This window comes from Poromitra crassiceps, assembly GCF_964638095.1.
Source record: "Poromitra crassiceps genome assembly, chromosome: 4".
In the NCBI taxonomy this organism is placed as follows: Eukaryota; Metazoa; Chordata; class Actinopteri; order Beryciformes; family Melamphaidae; genus Poromitra; species Poromitra crassiceps.
The window spans coordinates 38831977-38853729 of NC_139626.1; the positions used below are offsets into that span (position 1 = coordinate 38831977).

Here is a 21753-nt window from a genome sequence, read left to right on the forward strand (position 1 = left end):
AGCATCTATATGAAACTGAACGGGGGTTGTATTTAATGCGGAGTTGTGTCCCTCATGTGGTGAATTAGCAGAACTACATCCCAGCTAATCTCAGGTCCCATCACTTGCTCACACAAGTTCCCTCACCAGCTATATCCAGCCTGCCATGGGGATAAAGGAGAGTCTTCTTAACCAACCTGCTATTTCAGTAGGTTGCAGACGCGCAAGCCTCCAACCCACGACACATATGTAATGCAGTAGGCTGAGTCCATAAGAGGATTTTTTTTTAATAACCAGGGATGAGACGTTAAAAGACACCATGACTCAAGGTGTGGAATGTTGCATGAACAGAGGAGGCACAGAAACAAAGGTCAAGGAGATTCATTGCATCATCTCTTGGCCGTCTAGTCTAGACTCTAGAGACCACATGGCATTCAAAGGGTCCCCGAGGGAGGGACACACACACACACACACACACACACACACACACACACACACACACACGCCTGGTCACCAGCGAACACAGTGACACGTAGCCCAACATGCACCCCTCCTTATCAAGAACACCTGGTTGGTTCCCATGAAGCCTCCAATCACAATGTGCCATGAACCTCTGTCACGTGCCACAGCGACCATTGAGGGGCCAAGGCAGACTAGGGGACACAAATCTTGTGGCCATTCCTCGGCTCGCCTTTGTGTTTGTCGGTCGAATTCTCCAAACATGCTCTTCTCTGTGTTCTTGTCCCTCCTGGTCTCCTCTGCCATCGCCGATGAGAAAGGTGAGACCCCCTGCTGTCATCCTTTGTCTTAATACACGGTGACCTCTGGTAGTCTACATCTGCCGCTCTTTCTCCCATGCTCTATACAGCTATGGTCGAACGATTGCTAATGTGCACTGTGTTTTATTCATGAAATCTTCTATACATCTTGTGTGCAGTCTCAGTGAAAATATGTAATGTCCAGAACATGCAGCAAAACTGTGTTGACTTGTCTGTCTCTACTGCATCTCCCCGTCTCTGTCAGACGGCGCCCTCCCCAGGCTGCCCGACGCCAAAGCTGCAGAGGCCTTCATCGACTCTGCCGAAGTGGTGGTGATCGGGTTCTTGGAGGTCAGCCGGGGAAAATAAACGCGGCGATAAGGAATGAGCGAGTGAGAGAGAGAGAGAGAGAGAGAGAGAGAGATAGAGAGAAGTCAGAGCCAGTGCACTGGGTTCAAATAAGCTTTGAGACCATTTGAGAAGAGAGCCGCAGCGACCGTGTCAGGGCTTCAGTGTATTACGCTAACATGCCTATGTGGCAAACCAGACACGACCAGGGCAAATCAGGCCAGGGGCCAGATCGGCGCTGTAAAGCTCTCAAAAAGAAAGGGGGTCGAAAATGTAGCATTCCTTTGCACCCTTTTCACTTTGCGAGACCAGACTGCTGATCACGACGCTGTCACGAATAGATTTAGAGGGGGAAGAATATGCTTCCTGTGGCCACACCTCTGGCATCGCCAGTCAGTGCCTTCCTGTCCTTCTGGTGCTGTGTACACACGCTACAGCGAGAGAGCCACTGCATGGCTGTCCCCACAACTGGCCAAACTCTGTGTGCGGGGGAAGAGAAGACGGCGGCCCGCTGCGCTGCGCAGGAAGCTCAGACGGCATCTGAGTTTGTGGGATTGGCTGGATGGATGCTCCTGTAAACAAAGTGTAAACACAGCAGGGGAGAGAGAGGTTCATGAGAGGAGAGCCAGAGGAGGAGGAGGAGAGGGAGGGAGGGAGAGGAGATGAGAGCAGAGAGAGCATATGAGGATAGGAAATAGCTGAACCGTGAATGCTGAGGGCAATAAGCATTCAAAATATTGTTTCAATGAGTCACTGGGAACGAAGGGCTGTTAAAATGATCAAGCGGATTTCCAGAGCACGTGCTGCCCCGTGTTTTCATCTCTACCTCAAAAATAGACGGCATGATTCACCCTCCTTTGGATCCTTCTCATCTCCTTTCCTTGTCCCCTTATTTCTCCATCTCTCTCTCCTCTCTCTCTCTCTCTCTCTGCCCCCCCCCCCTCTCCCACCCTTCTCCCTCTGTGTCTCAGGGAGAGGAGAGTCAAGGCTTTAAGGAACTTGTTGCTGCTGCTAAGCGGGTAGAGACTGTGCCTGCAGCTATCTGCACTGAGAAGGAAGTGTGGGCTGACCTCAGCATTACCTCAGACACCATTGCCATTTTTAGAAAGGTATTCCACGAAAATCGGCCATTTCTATAAATCACGCGGTGTTTGCAAAGAGTTTATGATGTTGAGTTTTATGAGTTGTATGATGATGATGATGATGGTGGCGGTGATGATGATGGTGGTGGTGGTGCGTGTGTCCAGGCAGATAACCACCAGGAGAACCTTCTCCTCTCTGAGGCCAAGAAGTTGGAAACTGACGGTCTTGTAAACTACATCACCATCAACGAGCTCCGCTACATCACAGAATACAACCAAGTGGTATGTCTTCCTCACCGCCACAAAGTCATCACCCCATCTGTCTGTCTGTCTCTCTCTCTCTCTCGCACTCTGTTACTTTCTGTCTCCCATTCAAGCCACAACGCCACTTGCCCCATATTGTTTACTCTCTGCTCTCTCTCTCTCTCTCTCTCTCTCTGTCTCTCTCTCTCTCCCTCTCTCTCTCTCTCTCTCTCTCCCTCTCCCTCTCTCTCTCTCTCTCTCTCTCTCGCTCTCTCTCTCCCTCCCTCCCTCCCTCCCTCCTCAGACAGCAGTGGGCCTGTTCCAATCTGAAGTGAAGGCACACCTCCTGCTGTTTGCCAACAGGGGGAGTAAGGACTATGCGGAGCTCAAGGCCCGACTGGGAGCTCTGGCTCCAGAGTTCACAGGCAAGGTAGTGTGATTCACCTACAAAGCTGCTGTTTTCATTTGGTTTGTTTGCTGTCATATAGTTCTTTTTCAGACTTAAATATTCCATTTGCTGTGGTTAATTTAATCCTTATTAATAATTAGTCACATGTACTGAGTGTTGAATCTCTCTTCCAGTTCCTGTTTGTACTGGTAAACGGGGCGGTGAAGTCCAACTTGCGCTCACTGGGCTACTTCGCCCTCAAGTCGCAGGACCTCCCGCGGGTCGGCCTCTACGACGGAGCCTCCGACATGAAGTGGCTTCTGCCTGAGGGGGAGATTTCTACTGAGCGTGTGCGGGAATTCTGCCAGTCCTTCCTACGAGGGGATTTGAAGGTGAGCAGGCATTAGGGAGACAGTTGATGATTGGATGTTTTTCTATCAATGTGATTCGTCCAGGTAAAACTCCTGTGTGCTGAAAGTGGTCGGAAATTCAATATTGTGGATTTGAATCTTGTTTATCGTAACCTAACTCTCTCATAATTTATATAGGAGGCACATTCACTATCAAATGAATCAGTAGTCTGTTCTCTGTTGGCAGCTCAAGTTTTGTTACAAGGAGATTTACGGCTTGAAAAACAATCGAACAAAAAAGGAATGAACTCATCTACCACCGATGTGTAGCACCCACTACTAACTCTAGGCCTATTACCCTTCACTGCAAAGTACATGTGACACACAGACAGGAAACCCCAGTCACTCCACTTCCCTTGCCACATCAAGCAAAGCACCCGTGGGTGTCATGGGGAGAGAACCTAGAAGGAGACAGAGGGACCAGTGCAAGTGTCAGAAGTAACTAAAATGGTATCACGAAAAGGACTGAGATCAAATCATAATATGGAAGCCATTAGATTGGCAAATTCCTTGATGTCCTGCAAAAAGGATTTCACGACAACGTGATAGATATTTCCATACTTCTTTAGAATGCGTCCTTTAGTCCAGGCTCACCTCGGGTGCTGCTTTGCACATCACCTACAATAACCAACAGTGAAGATGCACTGTTACCAAAACCATTTGACAAGCTTGAAAGCACCCGGGACTGTTTTCTCTGCCTGTCTTTATGGAAGTACACCTCAGTTTGAGCACAGTTTCCCCACATAGTTTGTGCAAGCTTTCAACAGGAGCAGTGCCTGAAAAGCTTTCAACAGGAGCAGTGCCTGAAAAGCTTTCAACAGGAGCAGTGCCTGAAAAGGAATGGCTCTGCCTGTAATTCCCTGGACAGATACCCACATATGCACCTGGCACATGCTGTAGCTATGGATCCATTATTTGTCTTGTCTCCCTCCTCTGTATACTGTATTACTGTAGGCTACTATTGAAAAAGCAAAATGTCGTGAAAATGATTGAAATAAAATGAAATAATTACAAACTTCTGTCTGACATGAAGCAAGAATAAATTCAGCAAATAAACACTGTACTAAAAGACATCAAGCAACTTCATGTTTGGAGAGTGTTCTAGACATGGGATAAGTCCAGATCTGAAACGAAACCTTTTCTTTCTTCAGCTCTCGAATGAAAGTGGTTTCAGTCTTGTATTATAGGCTTAATCCATGTACGTACAAACAAACAAACAAACAAACAAACAAACAAACAAACCCTTAAACTATAAGTGTTCCGGTGGCTCACCGAGTAGAGCGCGTCCCATAAGGCTCAGTCCTTCGCGCGGCGGCCGGGGTTCGAGTCCGGCCCGTGGTCATTTGCTGCATGTCCTCTCCTCACTCTTTCTCCCATACTTTCCTGTCTATCTCACTATAGCTGTCTAATAGAGCATGAAAATGCAAAAAAATTAAAAGAAAGAAAGAAACAATAAGCATTGTGACCACTGACCCGCCTGCAGGTAGATGAATGTGCACCGCTCCAGGACAGATTCTGATCAACTAAACAAAAGCAGGAAAGAAAGCCATCCCACATGAACTCTTCTATCTCTGCTTTACGTCACATAGGCTATATCTCCTTTACTTCACACATCTGCTTTACTTCATATACCACTTCTTTTTTCCAGGAGGTGAAGCAGGCAGGAGCCGAAGCCAAAACAGAGCTCTAGGAGTGGCCGAGCGAATGTGAATGTATATCGAATAAATAACTGTAAACGGAAACGAGGATTTTTTTGTGTGTGTGTGTGTGTCTGAATTCTTTCTGTGGCGGAAAAGAATTTGTCTAAGCTATGCAAAGTGCATGTCTGCATAGGTGCGCGTGTGTGACTGTGCCCTCACTTTAGTGTATGTTGTATTTTGTCTGTTTGCGAGTGGCCTGTCTGCGGTCGGGGCGGCTATCATCAGACCCACAACAGACTAACCACACAGAGAGACTGACAGGCACAGACTGAGCCAGGCTGACAGCAACATGCAGTTGGTTGTAGTTTCTCTAGTTTCTCTATAGAAAAGCGTGTAAATAAAAGATTGCAATCAGTATCGGAAAAACGACAGCAACCCCTGTGCAGTAGCCTAAGTAAACTGCAGAGGTAGCAAACACACACATTTGAAAGTTGTAGGCCAATAACTCCAAAAGGAAGTTAATGAGAATTGACTTTAAGACATATAGCGCCCTAAACGAGGGCTATAAGAGAGGAAATGGGCCATAAAAGCGCTATAAAAGGACAACAGATGGCCTGCAGACATCGAGTGAAAAATCGGGTTTATCCCAAAACAAAAATCCTTCAGAAGAGAAGGGAATTTCAAGGTCCAGACTGGGATTGGCGTAATTAGTGGTGTTGCGTTGCCAAGCGGATACAACCGCCGGAACAGGGAAAGCACTGGCTGGCAGGTGGGAGTTTCTCCTAGGCGGGATGAAAATATATAGGCTAGCTTGCCATGTAAAGCAAAGCGCTCCATGTGAACATGTATGTTTGTGGCCGTGGAATGCAACATGTATGGGCGATGAGGTGATGTAGTGGTAAAGGTAATACACATTTATGAAACGATATCGATAGTTCTTATTGTTGACTGGGTTGAGTAAGCAAACAAGAAAACTTAATTTGTATCACTTTAAATTTAAATATTTGTGTCACTCATACCAGTTTTAGAACTTTGCTTGGTGGAATAATTACATTTAGTTATTCATTATTTATTATTGATTAAAAACAAAAGATTTGTTGAACATTTATTTATTATTATTGCAATGTTATTGTCATTTTATGAAAGTAATGAACCCCATCAGGCTTCACATTATACCTAACAATAATCTAGAAATCACCCATTGTGTTTTTAAGACAGCATGGATGTTTCTCAAGCTAAATACTGATGCTCAAAGAAAAACGGAATAAAAATCCCCATGAAAGTTCTTGTAGAACTGGTGCTGAACCGGAGAAACCTTGAACAAAGAAAAAGAAACTTCCACTACAAATGCTAAAAGAGCATTTTGGTGCGTTTTTACATAAGACAATGAACCAGATGTGAAAGCTTTCATTTATTGTTCTTTTATTGTTGATGCTGGTGCACACAGGACAGTGCTACACATCGACAGTAGCATTGCTAGTTCAGAGCCATCAGAGGATGGAAACTGTGGTCATTCTGGGGTAAAACCTTTGACAATGGCTGCGCTGGCTCGCAGATCGGTGGCTATGGCAGCTCTGAATACACTGAGCATGGTATTTCCTAGGCTGGGTTTGAGGTTAGAGGCTGCGATGGTTCTCAGGACAGTCAATATGCTGAGTGTGACACGAGTGCGCTACAGCTACTGTATGATGGCTCAAATCCCTAGCTGTGATGTCTTCAAGTTCAGGTCAGGATGGTGACATTATGAAGAAAGCTCTGAAGTCTCCACCTGCACCCACTGGTATTACAGTATGTACTGTAACGGCGGGTGCTAGTGAGGTTGGAGGATACAGTGAGGCTGATGGTGACCTCAAAGGCCTGAAAATCAATCAATCAATCAATCAATCAATCAATGTAAAATTCTAAATCTCAGATATGCTTATTGGAGAGAGTTTTATAAACAAGGCCTCATGTCTAAAACATGAAATGGCTGCTGTGCCGTATGTTTCCCATTCAAATATTAGCTGATGTTTCCACACTAGAGAACAAAATCTGCCCCCGGTCAACATCTAAATATGGGCAAAGCATGCATACATAAACAGGTCCGGATTAATAGTACCATGGGCCCCGGGGCTAATCATTTTCTAAGGCCCCCCCCTGCTGCAAGGAAGGGACTATAGAAAAAAAAGAGAGACATTTTTTGGACGTTTTTTAGCCATATTTAAAGGAATATCTCATTTTAAATTAACATTCAAAGCCATGTGTAAGATGTCACAATAAGCACTTTTATTCAAACAAAATAAAGTGCAAAGACTGGGTAAAACAGGCAGCTGCATAATACATGTAAATTAAAACTTAAATAGCCCATATTAAATAAAATGTGTACAGGTTTTCCTCTTCTGCTTAAAGGAGAATTTCGTTTTTTTTACCTGGAGCGCTCTCCTCACATTAATTATTATGTGACGACTCACCCAGTGTTCTCCACAGCGTTTTTGTCCATCTTAGGCGTTGTTTTGAGATCAATAGTGTCCAAGCCAGTCCTAGAATGGAGCTCCATGGGGGCCACGTGGCAGTAGGGTTGCCAACATTCCATCCCAGCAATACGGGACGGTCGGACCCCCCCCCCCCCCCCCCCCCCCCCCGGGGCTATATGATATAAAAAAAAAAAACATTCAACTCTAAAAAATGTGTTATGTTATTCCCTTTACAGTGTTTATTTTCTGTTTTCATTACTAGCTGTTATTGCCATTTCCCTTGATAGAGAAACATTTCACATAATATTGAAAGGTTTGCAAATGTGTGATTTGAATCTGGTCTTTCAAATGTGACTTTGAAAATAATCACACACCAAAGAAGATGGCATAACTGCTGAACTGCTAAATTTTATTTAGCCAGGTAGAAAGTAGGCTATAAATGGGGTAATAATGCCCATAAATATCCATAAGTAAACAAACATCTGTACGTTTTTATTTATTTTTATTTTTCTACAAACGTCTGTAAGTGTCCTTCATGGGGGGAGTCAGTCAGCTTAACCCACGTGTACTTCTCTTCCCAAACTTTACTATATGAACAAAGTCTTTTCTTTTTTGGAGGGCCGGGGCCTGCATCGCCGTCTCCATCGCTTTCATGCCCACGTCGTGCGCTCATTTTTCCACATGAGTGATTGTGGCACACCACACGCTGTCAAATAATATAGCCGCGCCCACCTGAGAGTCTCTCTCACACACACACACACACACACACACACACACACACACACACACACACACACACACACACACACGCTCTGTGCAGCTGTGCCTGCCCCCTGTCATCAACTGAGCGGCTGCGGCACGCCGGCACCCCCAGGGTCCTAGCGCCCTTCGCGTTATCTCATACAGCACACAAACACACAGGCAAGCAGACAGACAGGTCGCAATATGCCTCTTCCCTTAAAAACGGGACAAGTGGCGTCCCGTACGGGACACGTCTCTTTTGACCCAAATACGGGATGTCCCGGCTAATACGGGACTGTTGGCAACCCTACGTGGCAGCGTGCTTTTCATCCATCTAAATAGACAGTTTTATTCCCGTTTTCAACCCATATCGATCCCTAAAGAACCAGACTGCTATTCTCCCCCGGGCTCTCCCGGGGGAGAGCCCCTCCATTCTCCATTCTCCCTTTCCCCTCTATTCTTCCCAGATCCCATTTCCTCCTGTCGGGTCAGCTAGACCAACTCTCGTCAAGTCCCGCGAGACTTTCCTGCCGTTGGCCTGTGGACTGACTTGACGAGATTTGGTCTCACTGACCCGACAGGTGGAAATGGGATGCCTGTAACTACCGCTGAAAAGAGCCCGGGGGAGAATTAGCAGTCTGATGGTTCCTTAGGGATCAGATTCTGACGATATGGGTCGAAAACGGGAATAAAACTGTCTATTTACATGGATGAAAAGCACGCTGTATACGTGGCCCCCACGGAGCTCCGTTCTAGGACTGGCTTGCACACTACTGATCTCAAAATAACGCCTAAGATGGACAAAAACGCTGCGGGCAACACTGGATGAGTCGGCAGATAATAATTAATGTGAGGAGAGGGATCCAGGTTAAAAAAAAAACGAAATTCTCCTTTAACTAAATACACAGCTGTGCACAATAAAAATGTAAACAGAACAAAATTAACAACTGACCAAATACCAACTATCATTATTGTGACAATATTGTAGGGATGACTAGTGCTTTCACAAAATAGAAACACTGACATTTTTATAAATAATAATCATCAGTAATGTGGAAATAATAACTAAGGGGTAAAGGCAAATAATAGAACAGTCTGATAAGAAATTACATCACTTTACTGTAATGCAGCCTTTAAAACCAGGAATACTAGACACTTATCACCATATCGAACATCTAAAACCATTTCTAGTCTCATATCACTATTATGCATCCAGCCCTACTTCAGCATTCAGTATGCCAGGGCTCCGTCCCCAATTACTTTTCACCTAGGGCCACATTTTGCTGAGAGCCGAGGGCTGGCGCCGGCGCGAAAAAATTTGGGGCATTTGAAACCAGATTTAGAGGAATAACTCATTTTAAATTAACAGTTGTGATGTCATTATTCAGTCTTAACCACCAATATTTGATCCTTTTCTCACTGGGTGGCTTAATTTAAGCATCTATCAGTAAGTGGCCGGGATTCTCAAAGCCGGTGTTAAGGGTCACACAAGAACAAGTTAATTATTTACATTTTTACTTCAAACTTCCTCAATGTAGAACAGTCATTTCTTACACATGAGATTACTTTTAGCCTTTTAGTCATAAAGATTATTTAAAGATATTCCATATTCCAGACTGAAATGTTATAACAGAAGTGGAGTATTGGCCAGAATGACATGAACATTTGGACACTTATTCAGCGGGTATTTTGCATGTTGCGTTCAGGTGCACTGTGTTAAAAAAAAAAAGAAAAAAAAAATTGAGGGGCCCCCGGGGCCCCTAGACGGCGGGCCCCAGGGCTTAGCCCCGGTAAGCCCGTGCATTAAACCGGGCCTGTACATAAGTATGAGGATTTTATAGAACAATAGAATTTGTATTTTAATCAAATTTACTGTTTAGAGTTACAGTCAATGAGTAGGCGAACATTCAGCTGCATTATTATCTATGCCATCTTGCTTATAATGGTGATATTGGCTTTTAAAATAAGATTATTAATTAGGCGAAGATTAAAATGTTATTTTCCTTATTGCATCTTCATTTACTCTGGAATGGTAGGCTAATAGATGGAGGTTTCATTACACTGGATTCAAATTACTTAGCTTCTTACCTATCTAAGGAGACCAGAAATATGCACATAGGAGGAGCTATTCCTGGTTTATTTAAATTTGAGGGTATGTCTGTCTAGGTGAGAAACAGCACCCTATACAGAACAGGTTAAGGAAAACATATGTGATGTAATTCATGTCAAATGACATCACTGGTCCACAACCTACCTAACTCAAATCAACTCAGTAATTGTCAAACTAAATGAATGCCTGCAAAACTGTTTTACAATTTTCTGATGTGTGAGATGTGCAAAACAAATCAGCATTTGTCTTTCAGTGAAGTTCTCCTCTTTAATGTTCATTTGAACTTCTGTTTATATAAAAGATTATCAGTATCTCACTCTCTTTCTGAACGTATCTGAAGGTCTATTTGTGGATAGACAACAGATCATTGAAACAGGAAATGTAGGTCATGAACTTCCACAAGGACATAGACGAGACGAGGTAATGGCATACCGTGCAGATCCTGAGTGCATTTGTGTAACTGGTCATTTAGTTGTTTGTTCAGTTACACCTTATAGACTCTGTATATATTACATAACACCTTGAGTGTTAACAACACTATTAAGACTGCCTGAATCTATAGATAGCCTTGCCTCTGTTAATGTGGGCCTTCAGTGCTTGATGGTGGGGTTTGTTTGTGGTGTTTAAAAGCTTGAGGCCAGATGGAGCTGAGCTCTGCTCTGTACGTGCTTTAGGTTTCCTTGTCTGAAGCCCACTTTAGACCAGCCTGGGCCATATTCACAAAACATCTTAGGGTGCTAAAAGTAGCTCCCAACTTGCTGATTTAGGAGAAACTCTTAAAAATAAAGGGCGTGTCAGTCCTAATTTTAGGACTCGTAAATTTGTGGTCTAAGAGTATTTCACAAAGTGTTTTATTGATAAAACCAGCTCCTAAATCTGTGACAAGTTAGTCAAGAGGACTCAAAGGCACTAACCAAATCACAAGGCTGCTGCTGGCAATCGGCAGTAGATAGCCTATTACATCAAACAATAAATGGGGCACACGGCGTAGTGGTAGTGCTGACGCCTGACAGCAAGAAGGTCCTGGGTTTGATTCCCGCCTGGGATGCTGTGGGCCCTGACTAGGGATGGGAATTGATAAGATTTTAGCGATTCCGATTCCATTTTCGATTCTGCTTATCGATCCGATTCCTTATCGATTCTCTTATCGATTCTCATTGGGCAAGGGGGGGGGGAAAAAAGAGTACAAACGGGTTTATTAACATTCATTTTCTTTTAGATTATTATTATTATAATTATGTATTATTATTCAGCTCTGAGATCAGATTGCTCTTTTCAATCCCATACCAAGCAGGGATCAGTGTGTCTGTTAAACTGGCTCTGTTTGGGGGTTTGTATTTTGGGTTGAGCATCTTTGTCATCTCCCTAATATATAGTGGGAATGAATGAAACAGAACTAGTGGTTAGAATGACAACATGCAACTTTGGACATTTTACTTTAGCTGGCATGTCAGACAAACTTAGTCACTGCTCGGGGACATTCGTTTACCTTCGCCTCGGTCATTTTACTCTTCCCTGCCTGGGTAAATGGAGGGGCTAGAGGCTCTAGCCTAGAGCTGCACAAGAAGTACTCGCTGCAGCCTCTGACCCAAAGCGACTACCAGCCCCTGAACCAGTCTGACTCTGAACGTCATCATCCTCTCAATTAAATGGATGGAAATGGAGTATTGGTGAAATCTGGTTTACACAATACAATAGACAGGGTCTGGAGGAGTTTACTCTCCATATTAACAGATGACGCGCTAACGTTAGCCGCGCTGCTGTTAGCCGCGTTATCGTCACTCCGTAGCACATCAAAAACGTGACATTCCTCCAAAATTATTGCATGCTGTGTGGACAAATGTTTCTGCATATTGCTAGTATTTCCCCCCTTTGACGAAATAGAGGTTTTGCAAGCATTGCAAGTGGCACTGTGGTCATCGTTTTGCTTCTGCCTAGACGAGCCATGGTGGCTGGAAACAAAACAAGGCTGCGTTGCGTGCGTGTCGCAGCGTGTGACGTCATCGCGCATGGAATCGATAGTGGAATCGTTCAGGACGTTGGCTAACGATTCCAAGGAATCGATCCACTGGGACCCGGTTCTCAACAAGAACCGGTTCTCGATTCCCATCCCTAGCCCTGACGGTGTGTCCCCACTCCCATGTCCTCAGTGCCTACGGCCCAGGTGGGGTAGTCAAAAAGGGCCTTTCTGTGTGGAGTTTGCATGTTCTCCCTGTGCGCCAATGGGGTTTCCTCCAGATAGGAACCCCAGCTGAAAACATGCAAAAAAAAGAATTATGGCGATAGCTGGACTACCCAGTGTAGTGGATGCTGTAATGTAGATGGGACACATATCAGAATTATTGCACCAAAACAAGATGAACACACATGTATCAACAGAGAAAAGAAAATCATACCATCATCAACACGCAGATGGTTTTTGATGCCAATTACAATATTCTTGTCATTGTCGCCAAGTGGCCAGGCGCAACACATGATTCCCGGATCCTACAGGAGCAAGGGCGTAGCGGACATGGGGTACGTGGGGGACACGTCCCATGCAGTTCTCATATCTATCCCCTCTGTCCCCCACACTTTATTCCAAAATTCAGCAAAATAAACAGAGGGATTTATGGAAATTGGTGGACGTGATTTATTAAGAGGTGGTGGCCATTAATTTGCTGATTGTTCAATATTCAGACTATTACGTATATAAAAATTGTTGAATGCTTTTCTCTGGATTTGCTGACACTTATGAACCAATATCTCACCGACTGACATTGCCTTGATGAAAACAATGCAGCAAATGTGTGCGTAATAACTCTCAAAACATGGGCGTAATAACTGTCAAAATGTGGGCGTAATAACTGTCAAAACGTGGGTGTAATAACTGTCACGACAGTGGACATGTGTGTGCATGCGGCTTCTCCATGCTACCGGTATTTCTAACCGTACCTTCACCAGATCTCCATCTCTCTCCACTGGCACCTGTGTCTCAGTCAGGCTCTCCTGCACACGCTCCTTCAAGGGAGTTAAGGCTCCTCTTTGGCTTTATTTATGGTCAACATTTTGAGTACTTTTTACCTCCACTAAATCGCGCTTGTTGTGCTCAACTGTTGTTCCGGAGTGACTGTTTACACGCGGGTAAAACTTCTCCTTGCAGCTCTTTGGGGTTTTCACTGCCACCAACACTGAGAACCTAAATAGGAGACTGATTGCTCAGCAATTCGTTGTGGCTAAAGAGAGGCACAGAAACGTGTTTGGGTGCTTCACTTAGGCTAGAGATGATGGCCAAATTCCTGTCAGGAAGGACAGGGGATAAGAAAATCATTTTCCAAGAAAATCCTTTTCTTGGATTCACACATGGTTTCACTCACAAAGTGCATCTAAATGTGGGAATATTTGTTGTGTTTTTTTAATCTTTCTATTTAACTTGATTTGAAATGTATTTGATCTTTGGATCTGTGGTAAGATCAAATGTTTTACGGCCCAACTCAAGGTTATTTCAGACATGTCTGTTTCTATCATGTAGTAATCCTGTAGTGATCTCCACAAGACACGAGCGTCTCCTGTCAGGTGGCAGAGGGATGGGATGGAAGAGGAAAAAGCTGTGATTAAAAATGAAAATCCTCTGAAATTCCTCTGCTGACGCTATATAACGTGTCCCCACTTTATATAGCGTCAGCAATAAATAGTTAAGTAATGATTAAGTAGTGCATGTAGTGCAGTTTTTAACTACTGAAATGTACAGAATCATAAACAATCATAAATAAATAAATTGTTACATTAACACATGAATGATACATCCTCTATACTGTAGATGAGTGAGCATTAATCTAAACAGCATGTACACATAAGTGAGTGCATTTACATTGATGTCTAATGCCCCCCTCAAACACAGACAGACAGACAGACAGACAGACAGACAGACAGACAGACAGACAGACAGACAGACAGGCAGACAGACAGACAGACAGACAGACAGACAGACAGACAGACAGACAGACATACATACATACAGACAGACAGACAGACAGACAGACAGACAGACAGACAGACAGGCAGGCAGGCAGACAGGCAGACAGACAGACAGACAGACAGACAGACAGACAGACAGACAGACAGACAGACAGACAGACAGACAGACAGGCAGACAGGCAGGCAGACAGGCAGATAGACAGACAGACAGACAGACAGACAGACAGGCAGGCAGGCAGGCAGACAGACAGACAGACAGACAGACAGACAGACAGACAGACAGACAGACAGGCAGGCAGGCAGGCAGACAGACAGACAGGCAGACAGACAGACAGACAGACAGGCAAACAGACAGACAGACAGACAGACAGAGAGGCAGGCAGGCAGACAGACAGACAGACAGACAGACAGACAGACAGACAGACAGACAGACAGACAGACAGGCAGACAGACAGGCAGACAGACAGACAGATAGACAGAGAGGCAGGCAGACAGACAGGTAATAACAAAGTAATGATTCAGTATTCATTAACTACCCAGTATGATGCATCACTTTACAATAGGGTACACAAAAAGAGTAACTAATAATCAGGTAATAATTAAGTAATGATTCAGTAGGGCTACCCGTTAACTACTCAGTATGATGCATCACTTTACAATAGGGTACACAAAAAGAGTAACTAATAATCAGATAATAATTAAGTAATGATTCAGTAGGGCTACCCGTTAACTACTCAGTATGATGCATCACTTTACAATAGGGTACACAAAAAGAGTAACTAATAATCAGATAATAATTAAGTAATGATTCAGTAGGGCTACCCGTTAACTACTCAGTATGATGCATCACTTTGCATGCATCAATTGACCAACTAATCAGTAACTAATGATTAACTGATATATTCATGAACTGACATTTATTAATCATTCACGAACGATGAACTACTCTACTCATGGAACTGACCGACTAATCAGTAACTAATGATTAACTACTATATTCACGAGCTGACATTTAGTAATCATTAAGTAATGACTGACTACTCCACTCAGGAACTTAGATACTAATGCCCGTGCATGCGTGCGCTTGTGTGTGCATGTGTCATCATGAGTTCGCCCAACCGCGTATGCCTGACAGACAGAGAACGTGTAAAACCTCGGTAAACCAGGAGCATCCATAAAAAAACAGAAAGCATTCCTCGTTTGTCTGGCTTACTGTGTGGTTTGCATTGATCTCGGCGCCAAGATGCAGCAACAAAATAGGAACGCGTCCAAAGCAGAGCGGGCCTATCTAGACACCCTACTCCCCGCCCAATTGGGCAATTGTTTTCTTCAGCTGTGTCCCCCTGCATTGAATCTCATCCACAAAAATGGACACTGAACCAGACATTGAAATTACATGGCACACAGTCCAAGACAAATCCCTGACACCAGGAATAAAACCAGACTATGGAGCAAGACAGGCAGCAAGGTCAATGTGCAGCAGCCCGGGCCCAGCTTGCATTTGTCAATGTGCGATAGAAGTGGCTATCGGGGGGCCCTCTGAGATATATATGTTACGTGATAAATGTGTGCAGATGCATTGGGTATTCAGACAGTAGTTAACTTGCAATAAGCTTTAGGGACGTATCCACATCTCCACAAACCATTTTAAATCTTAGACCGCAGCTTCTATCCACACTTGAAGTTGAACTGCATAGCACAAACACAAAGCTGCATCCCAAAGCCGCATGCATATCGCTGTGTGGATTCAACATACAAGCGCTGTCTATTTATAGCGGTGCATACGCTGAAATACATGCAGCAAGGCTGTGTGTTTTGCTCGCTGGATGCTGCAGGGCTAGTGAACGTCGGATCTGGCCAAGGCCCGGACCGGGCTGGAGCTGAATATAGTGACTGACTGCGGTTCTGGTGGGACACGGCAACACTCTAATTAAGCCCTGTCGCATAATGAGGCTCAGTGCTGTTCCGCGTCACTCGATTAGTAGCGTGTGGTCGACCCAGGCTGTAGTTTGGGGTTTGTGGGGGTGGGAGATCAGATTTGGGGCAAGGAGTAGAGTAACATAACAGCAACAGCTGAACTGGCAACCCTGATGTTGAAGAGGCAACCCAGCCTCGGGTCTCCCTGATTAAAGTCCAATCACATAGAAAGAGCAATAGAACGACTTCGACCCCCTCCGGCATCTTATTTATAGTCCAGTGATGGAGGGTGAGGACAGCATGGAATTTCAGGATTGGTAAACAAGAGCGCTACAAAAAAGATTGGTTTGACCTCAGAAAATGATTGACATGGAAATGACGGTGCTTTTATTGGATTCAGAATATATGACCGAAACTGCGTGCCGTATGCCCAAAGCTCACAGAGAGCAACTATTTTAAAATTCAGCCATTTAGTTTTACAATTACGGATGTAATCAGTAATTTCTGTATGGATGTGTGTGAGTGCATGACAGTGCATTGTGGGGACGGTGGTATACCATTCCCAAATGTGGGGTCACCTTCCTTCTTGATAGCCTTTACATAACAACAACTTGTTTGTCTTCCACTGCCTATAGGCTGCCTACAGCTGGATGCCAAGTATGTTTGTGGCTGTGTAAGTTTGTGTGTGGGTGAACAAGACTTTTGGGCTTCTGTGCCAGGGGTTGCGTGGGCGTTTGTGCGAGCGTTCATGGCAAGTGGATCCGGAACTGTTGACATTCGATTCCCTGACCAATCAGAGGGTCACCTCTCTGTGTAGCTCTGGGTGGGAAAGGGAGGTGGACTACAGTATATATTGACCCTGAATGGAGGGAAAGAAGCAAAAGCAGCCTTCAAGAGAAAGCGAAGAGGAACCCTCAAGAAACCAACCAGTCAAGCAAAGTCCATAGCGGGGCACCAACACTCCAAAGCATCATGAAGACTCTGGCTCTCCTCTCCGTCTGCGCTGTTCTGTCTGTGTGCTGGTCCATGGGAGGTAAGGAAGGGAGCCATGCATTGCTTATTGCATACAAATACAGCACCATACTCATTGTTATTCTCAGTGTTGAACACAACTGTTTCTCTGATTTTTAGTTGTGGAACCAGAGGTTATCGTGGACACCGATGCAGCTGCTGAGGTTTCACCCGTTGACACTGCTGCCGCTGACACCTCATCTGCCTCTTCCTCGGCCTCGGACTCTGCCTCCTCCTCGGCGTCCTCTTCGTCATCCGAGTCCAACTCCGACTCAGGCTCTGACTCCTCAGCGTCCGACTCCGCTTCATCCTCTTCCTCCGAGTCCTCTGAGTCCTCCGAAGCCGACTCCTCAGCCTCAGATTCTTCTGCGTCCGATTCTGCCTCTTCCTCCTCTTCTTCCTCCTCTTCAGCAGAGTCAGCCAGCACTGAAGGTATGCCCTTGTTTGTTTTCTCACAGTATCCTTGCACGATTTATGAAAACCCTTTTCGAGCTTTAGAATAAGTCCAATTGGCCTGAGTTTCTGATCTGTCTGTATGTTTTGATGTTCGTCATCAGCTGCTGCTGCAGTGATTATGAAGAGAGACCTGGCCGCTGTTCTCCTGAGGAGAAGAAGACAAGCCCCAGCAGGAGACCTCAGCCTTCTCCAGCAGGAAAGGTACCGTTTCTCTGCTCTAACTCCAAATTATCCATGGCCAAGTGTGTGGCTTGTAATACATTTGGGCAATAGGCTTTTGCTGGAATGTATATGCAGATTCGTTGTGCCGATTTAGCTCAATATACATTTCCTGCTGGAAAGCGTAGTGAATGAAGTCTCGTGAAAGCGTGAAATTACAGTAATACTAAGTGGTTGGGGAAGTTGAAATTACTACCTGAGGTCAAATCATCTTTTACACAGCATTTTCTTTGGGCGTGAAAAACAGACCACAGAACTACCACAGGAATGCCGAAAACTCTGTGTGAGTAGACCTTCTAACCCGTTCTTCTCTTCTGTCCTCCAGCCTGAGAGAGGTGTGTGAGCTGAACACAGGCTGTGACGAGATGGCAGACACTCAAGGCATCGTCGCAGCGTACACCGCTTACTACGGACCCGTGCCCTTCTAAACTAAAGACTCTTCTATCGTTTGAACTGCTTTGAAAAGAAAATTCTGTCATATTGTCATAGTGAGGCTACATATTGAAGAATGGCGCAATCACTCCCCTCGAGTCCAGACAAAGGGCAGGAAAACTAAACGCGGGGTTGACCGGTGTTGCAATGCTGGAGCTTTGGAGGCACAAGTGTAACTTGCCCTCCAAGTGCTGGTTAATACTAGCTATCTGGCCCTGTATGTGCTGGTTAATACTAGCTATCTGGCCCTGTATGTGCTGGTTAATACTAGCTATCTGGACCTGTATGAAAAGGCCATTCCTGTTCCAGGCTTTTGACTCACTCAACAGAGGCACATGGATACGAGAGCCTGTGCAGCACGCAGTAGCCCACTCAAGTTGAAATTATTCTGCACACTTGTAATTCAATGAATGGTGCTAAAAATGCAGTTGTATTGTATAATAATGTATCAATGTTTTTTTATACAGTGGTTTAGTGTTTGTCATACTAGTAGGTTGTAGTGACTAGCGGATGTAGTAAGTAGTTAGTAAAGGTAGTTTTAGTGGTAGTGGTAATGATAGTGGTAGTAGGCTATTGAGTATTAAAGTGTATGTGATACATACATTGATTATCTGTAATGACTGTAACCACAAATTCCCTTTGGATTTGAAAAAATAAATTATTTTGTGTTGATGAAACTGTTTTTATTATTGACTAGTACACACATAATGTGTTTCCTATGGTAACCCATACTATATTGAAGATATTCAATATAATTGACTGAACAAGTATTACATTGCACCTTTAATGCTGGCTGAGCCACATTCCTCAATGGATCAAAAACACAATTCCTGAGCAATATTCATACAAGCACCAAGGGTGAGCTGCTACAATATATCATCAACATCATCATGGTGGCTCAGCGGTAGAGCTATCGCCTCACAGCTAGAAGGTCCCGGGTTCGATTCCCGCCTGGGATGCTGTGGATGCCGAGGGTGTGTCCTCCCATATCCCCAGGCGCCCACTGCCCAGCTGGGCTATCTCATCAAAAGGGCCCTTCAGTTTGCATGTTCTCCCAGTCATCGGTAGGGACCCCCACTAAAAACATGCAGAAGATCGTTATCTGACCAGTGACGACTACAACCGAAGTTGGTCCCCGGGCGCTGTACACAAGAAAGCTGCCCACTGCTCCTGGCCTGCCCACCGGAGGAAGGACAAGCCTGGATGGGATAAATGCAGAGACTATATTTCACCGGCCACCGTCAGCATGAGTGTGTGTGTCAGCATGCATGTGTTGGGTTGTCGTGTGACAAATAAAGACGGATTTGTCCGTCTAGTTCTTCTTCATCATCAGTTTCTTCTTCTTCTTACTCTCCCTCATTGAGCTGTCATGTACATAGTTTTTCCTCCAGTGAGACACTTCACAATAAAGTCCATAAAGGTAGCAGAGCCAGTACAATATTCTCCTAACATTGCTCTCATATGGTTGACTGTGTGCTGTTGTCATGTTTGCCACCCGATGGCAGTGTTGCTCAAACAGACACATTTGTTCAGAATAGTTCTAATGTTCAGTCCTGGACACAAGTCTAAAATTCATATGGAAACCCACCTGATACAGGTGCCTAGCGCCTTTTAGCCCGCAGCCCATAATTTAACATGGCTTAGAAGGTCAGAGGGGACAGATGTGTGGATGAACACAGTTATTGTAAAAACCATAATCAGCTATTGTAAAAACCATAATTTACGATAACATACGTTTTGGATTTATAAATATGTCCAGGACTTTTGAGATTAAACTGTATTTACACCGCCCCTTCCCATTTTTCCACATTGCCATGACTGCTAAAACAATAAATTATAAAAGAAAATGAAATATGAATTATGTTTCAATTGTAATCAATGATTTACTTTTATGTTGACCTCTAATTTCTGATTATAATTTGGAGCGTCAGCATTGAATAGCTAATAAAGATACTGGGACGTTATGACATGAGGGCAACCTTTCCCCTCTTTGTGAGAGAACAAATGCAACAAATAAAATGTATAATAGAACAGCAGAATAACACTGAACCCCATAGAATGACATACTGTCCCAGTGTCCCTCAACTGATATTACGTAATTTTATAGGTTCAGCACTATCTATCTATCTATCTATCTAGCTATCTATCTATCTAATGTATCTATCTATCTATCTACTGTATATACTGTATATATTAACGAACATCATTCAGCATCTATAGCATTACAACAAAGGACAATTGCCACAGATCAATAACTGTGATCCACACGCTGCTGAACCCTGTTCAACACTGTCAGTGTGCATGATCTTTTTCACTGATTAGCCTACTCACTATTTCTGATGCATTCAGCAGTCAGATCCCCTTTGACCCCCCCCCCCCCCCCATAGGCCTACTTACTACATCCTTAACACTCCTTTTGGTTTATGAAATACAGTTTAACTGACATAAATCTCAGTGATGTAAATTGATAGTGTAAAGTCAGTAATAAAGTGATGTAATAAAAATGACGCTTAGGGTATTTAAAAACAAAAACAAATTATAATTGATTATTTTTTTCATATTGGTGGTCGTTTGATGATCAAAGATGAAGCCAGTTTTCCCCACCTTTTTATTTCACTGGCTACAATTTACTGAAGTGTGTGGGACGGTAGTTTTATGTCGGGTATAATTAACTATAACGTTCTATAGTCTTGATTCCAATGCACATTCAACATCTTTTTTTTGTTTTGATTAGTCAGAATGAATCAAAAGCAGTTTTGAAATGTCACTGCTCATGTTATCTGATCAGATAAAAATGTTCATTAGACAGCCATAATAGAGTAAGCGGAAAAGTCCTTGCACTGACTGATAGCACTCTGTCTCTTATCCTGTTCCTCTGTGTAAACCCAGAGATTCTGGAGCGCGGGAGGGAGATAAGGCCTAGTCGTAAAGATATCAAAGTCAGTGCTAATGTAGGACTGGTTGTGTCTTCTGTCTTGCTGTGTGTGAAAACCTTCTCTCCCACTCGATGAGCCACTGTCAGCAGTTGAGCGTGTGGGGTGGGCAGCGCGGCTCGTGGTCGTGACATCAGCTTTGGGAGAGCTGTGTCCTTGATGTCGACATATTGATCATCGGTCTCATGTTTGTGCACATGGCTTGCTGCTACGTCATGTGACATGCATGGCAGTCAGAGCGACAGTGGAAGTTTACTGGACACTGGCTGTCACAGACACTTGAATCGAGGAATGTGTTATGTGTGTGTGTTGGTGATGGTGGGAGACTGCAATGTACATTACATGCGTGTCTTGTGGACAGTCTGTCTGGTTTTGTTCCAAAGATGATGAGGATGATTATATACGTCTGACTTCAAATGGGCAACAAATCCAAATGTATGTTACTGTTTTGCTTTCACTCTTCACATATTGTGCTTAATGGTATGTGTGGTGGGTGGGACCTGCATTCACATGGTGAACATTTCTAATTTTCCTCTGATATTTCCATAAACTAGAAACTCTCCTCTATATACAACTTTTTGAATGACTGAGATAGCTCTCCCAGATCAAAAGCTATGAGTATTTAAATCTGTTATGTGTCTAAAAGTAAAATGTGAGAAAAATGGCTTTAAACATT

General features: G+C 44.1%; 2 protein-coding genes across 2 annotated transcripts; both read left to right on the forward strand.

Moving 5' to 3' along the window:
• Window positions 1–700: 700 nt before the first annotated feature.
• Window positions 701–4906, forward strand: erp27 (endoplasmic reticulum protein 27; the record flags this gene model as incomplete). Its single annotated transcript, XM_083635305.1, has 7 exons — window positions 701–758; window positions 1003–1088; window positions 2057–2194; window positions 2333–2449; window positions 2715–2840; window positions 2993–3190; window positions 4857–4906. The coding sequence occupies 7 exons, from the start codon at window positions 701–703 to the stop codon at window positions 4896–4898; spliced, it is 765 nt and encodes a 254-aa protein (XP_083491431.1). The 3' UTR covers window positions 4899–4906.
• A 12014-nt stretch (window positions 4907–16920) lies between these two features.
• On the forward strand, window positions 16921–18815 carry bglapl (bone gamma-carboxyglutamate (gla) protein, like). Its single transcript, XM_083635307.1, has 4 exons — window positions 16921–17059; window positions 17158–17469; window positions 17595–17694; window positions 18038–18815. The coding sequence occupies exons 1-4, from the start codon at window positions 16999–17001 to the stop codon at window positions 18138–18140; spliced, it is 576 nt and encodes a 191-aa protein (XP_083491433.1). The 5' UTR covers window positions 16921–16998; the 3' UTR covers window positions 18141–18815.
• Window positions 18816–21753: the final 2938 nt, after the last annotated feature.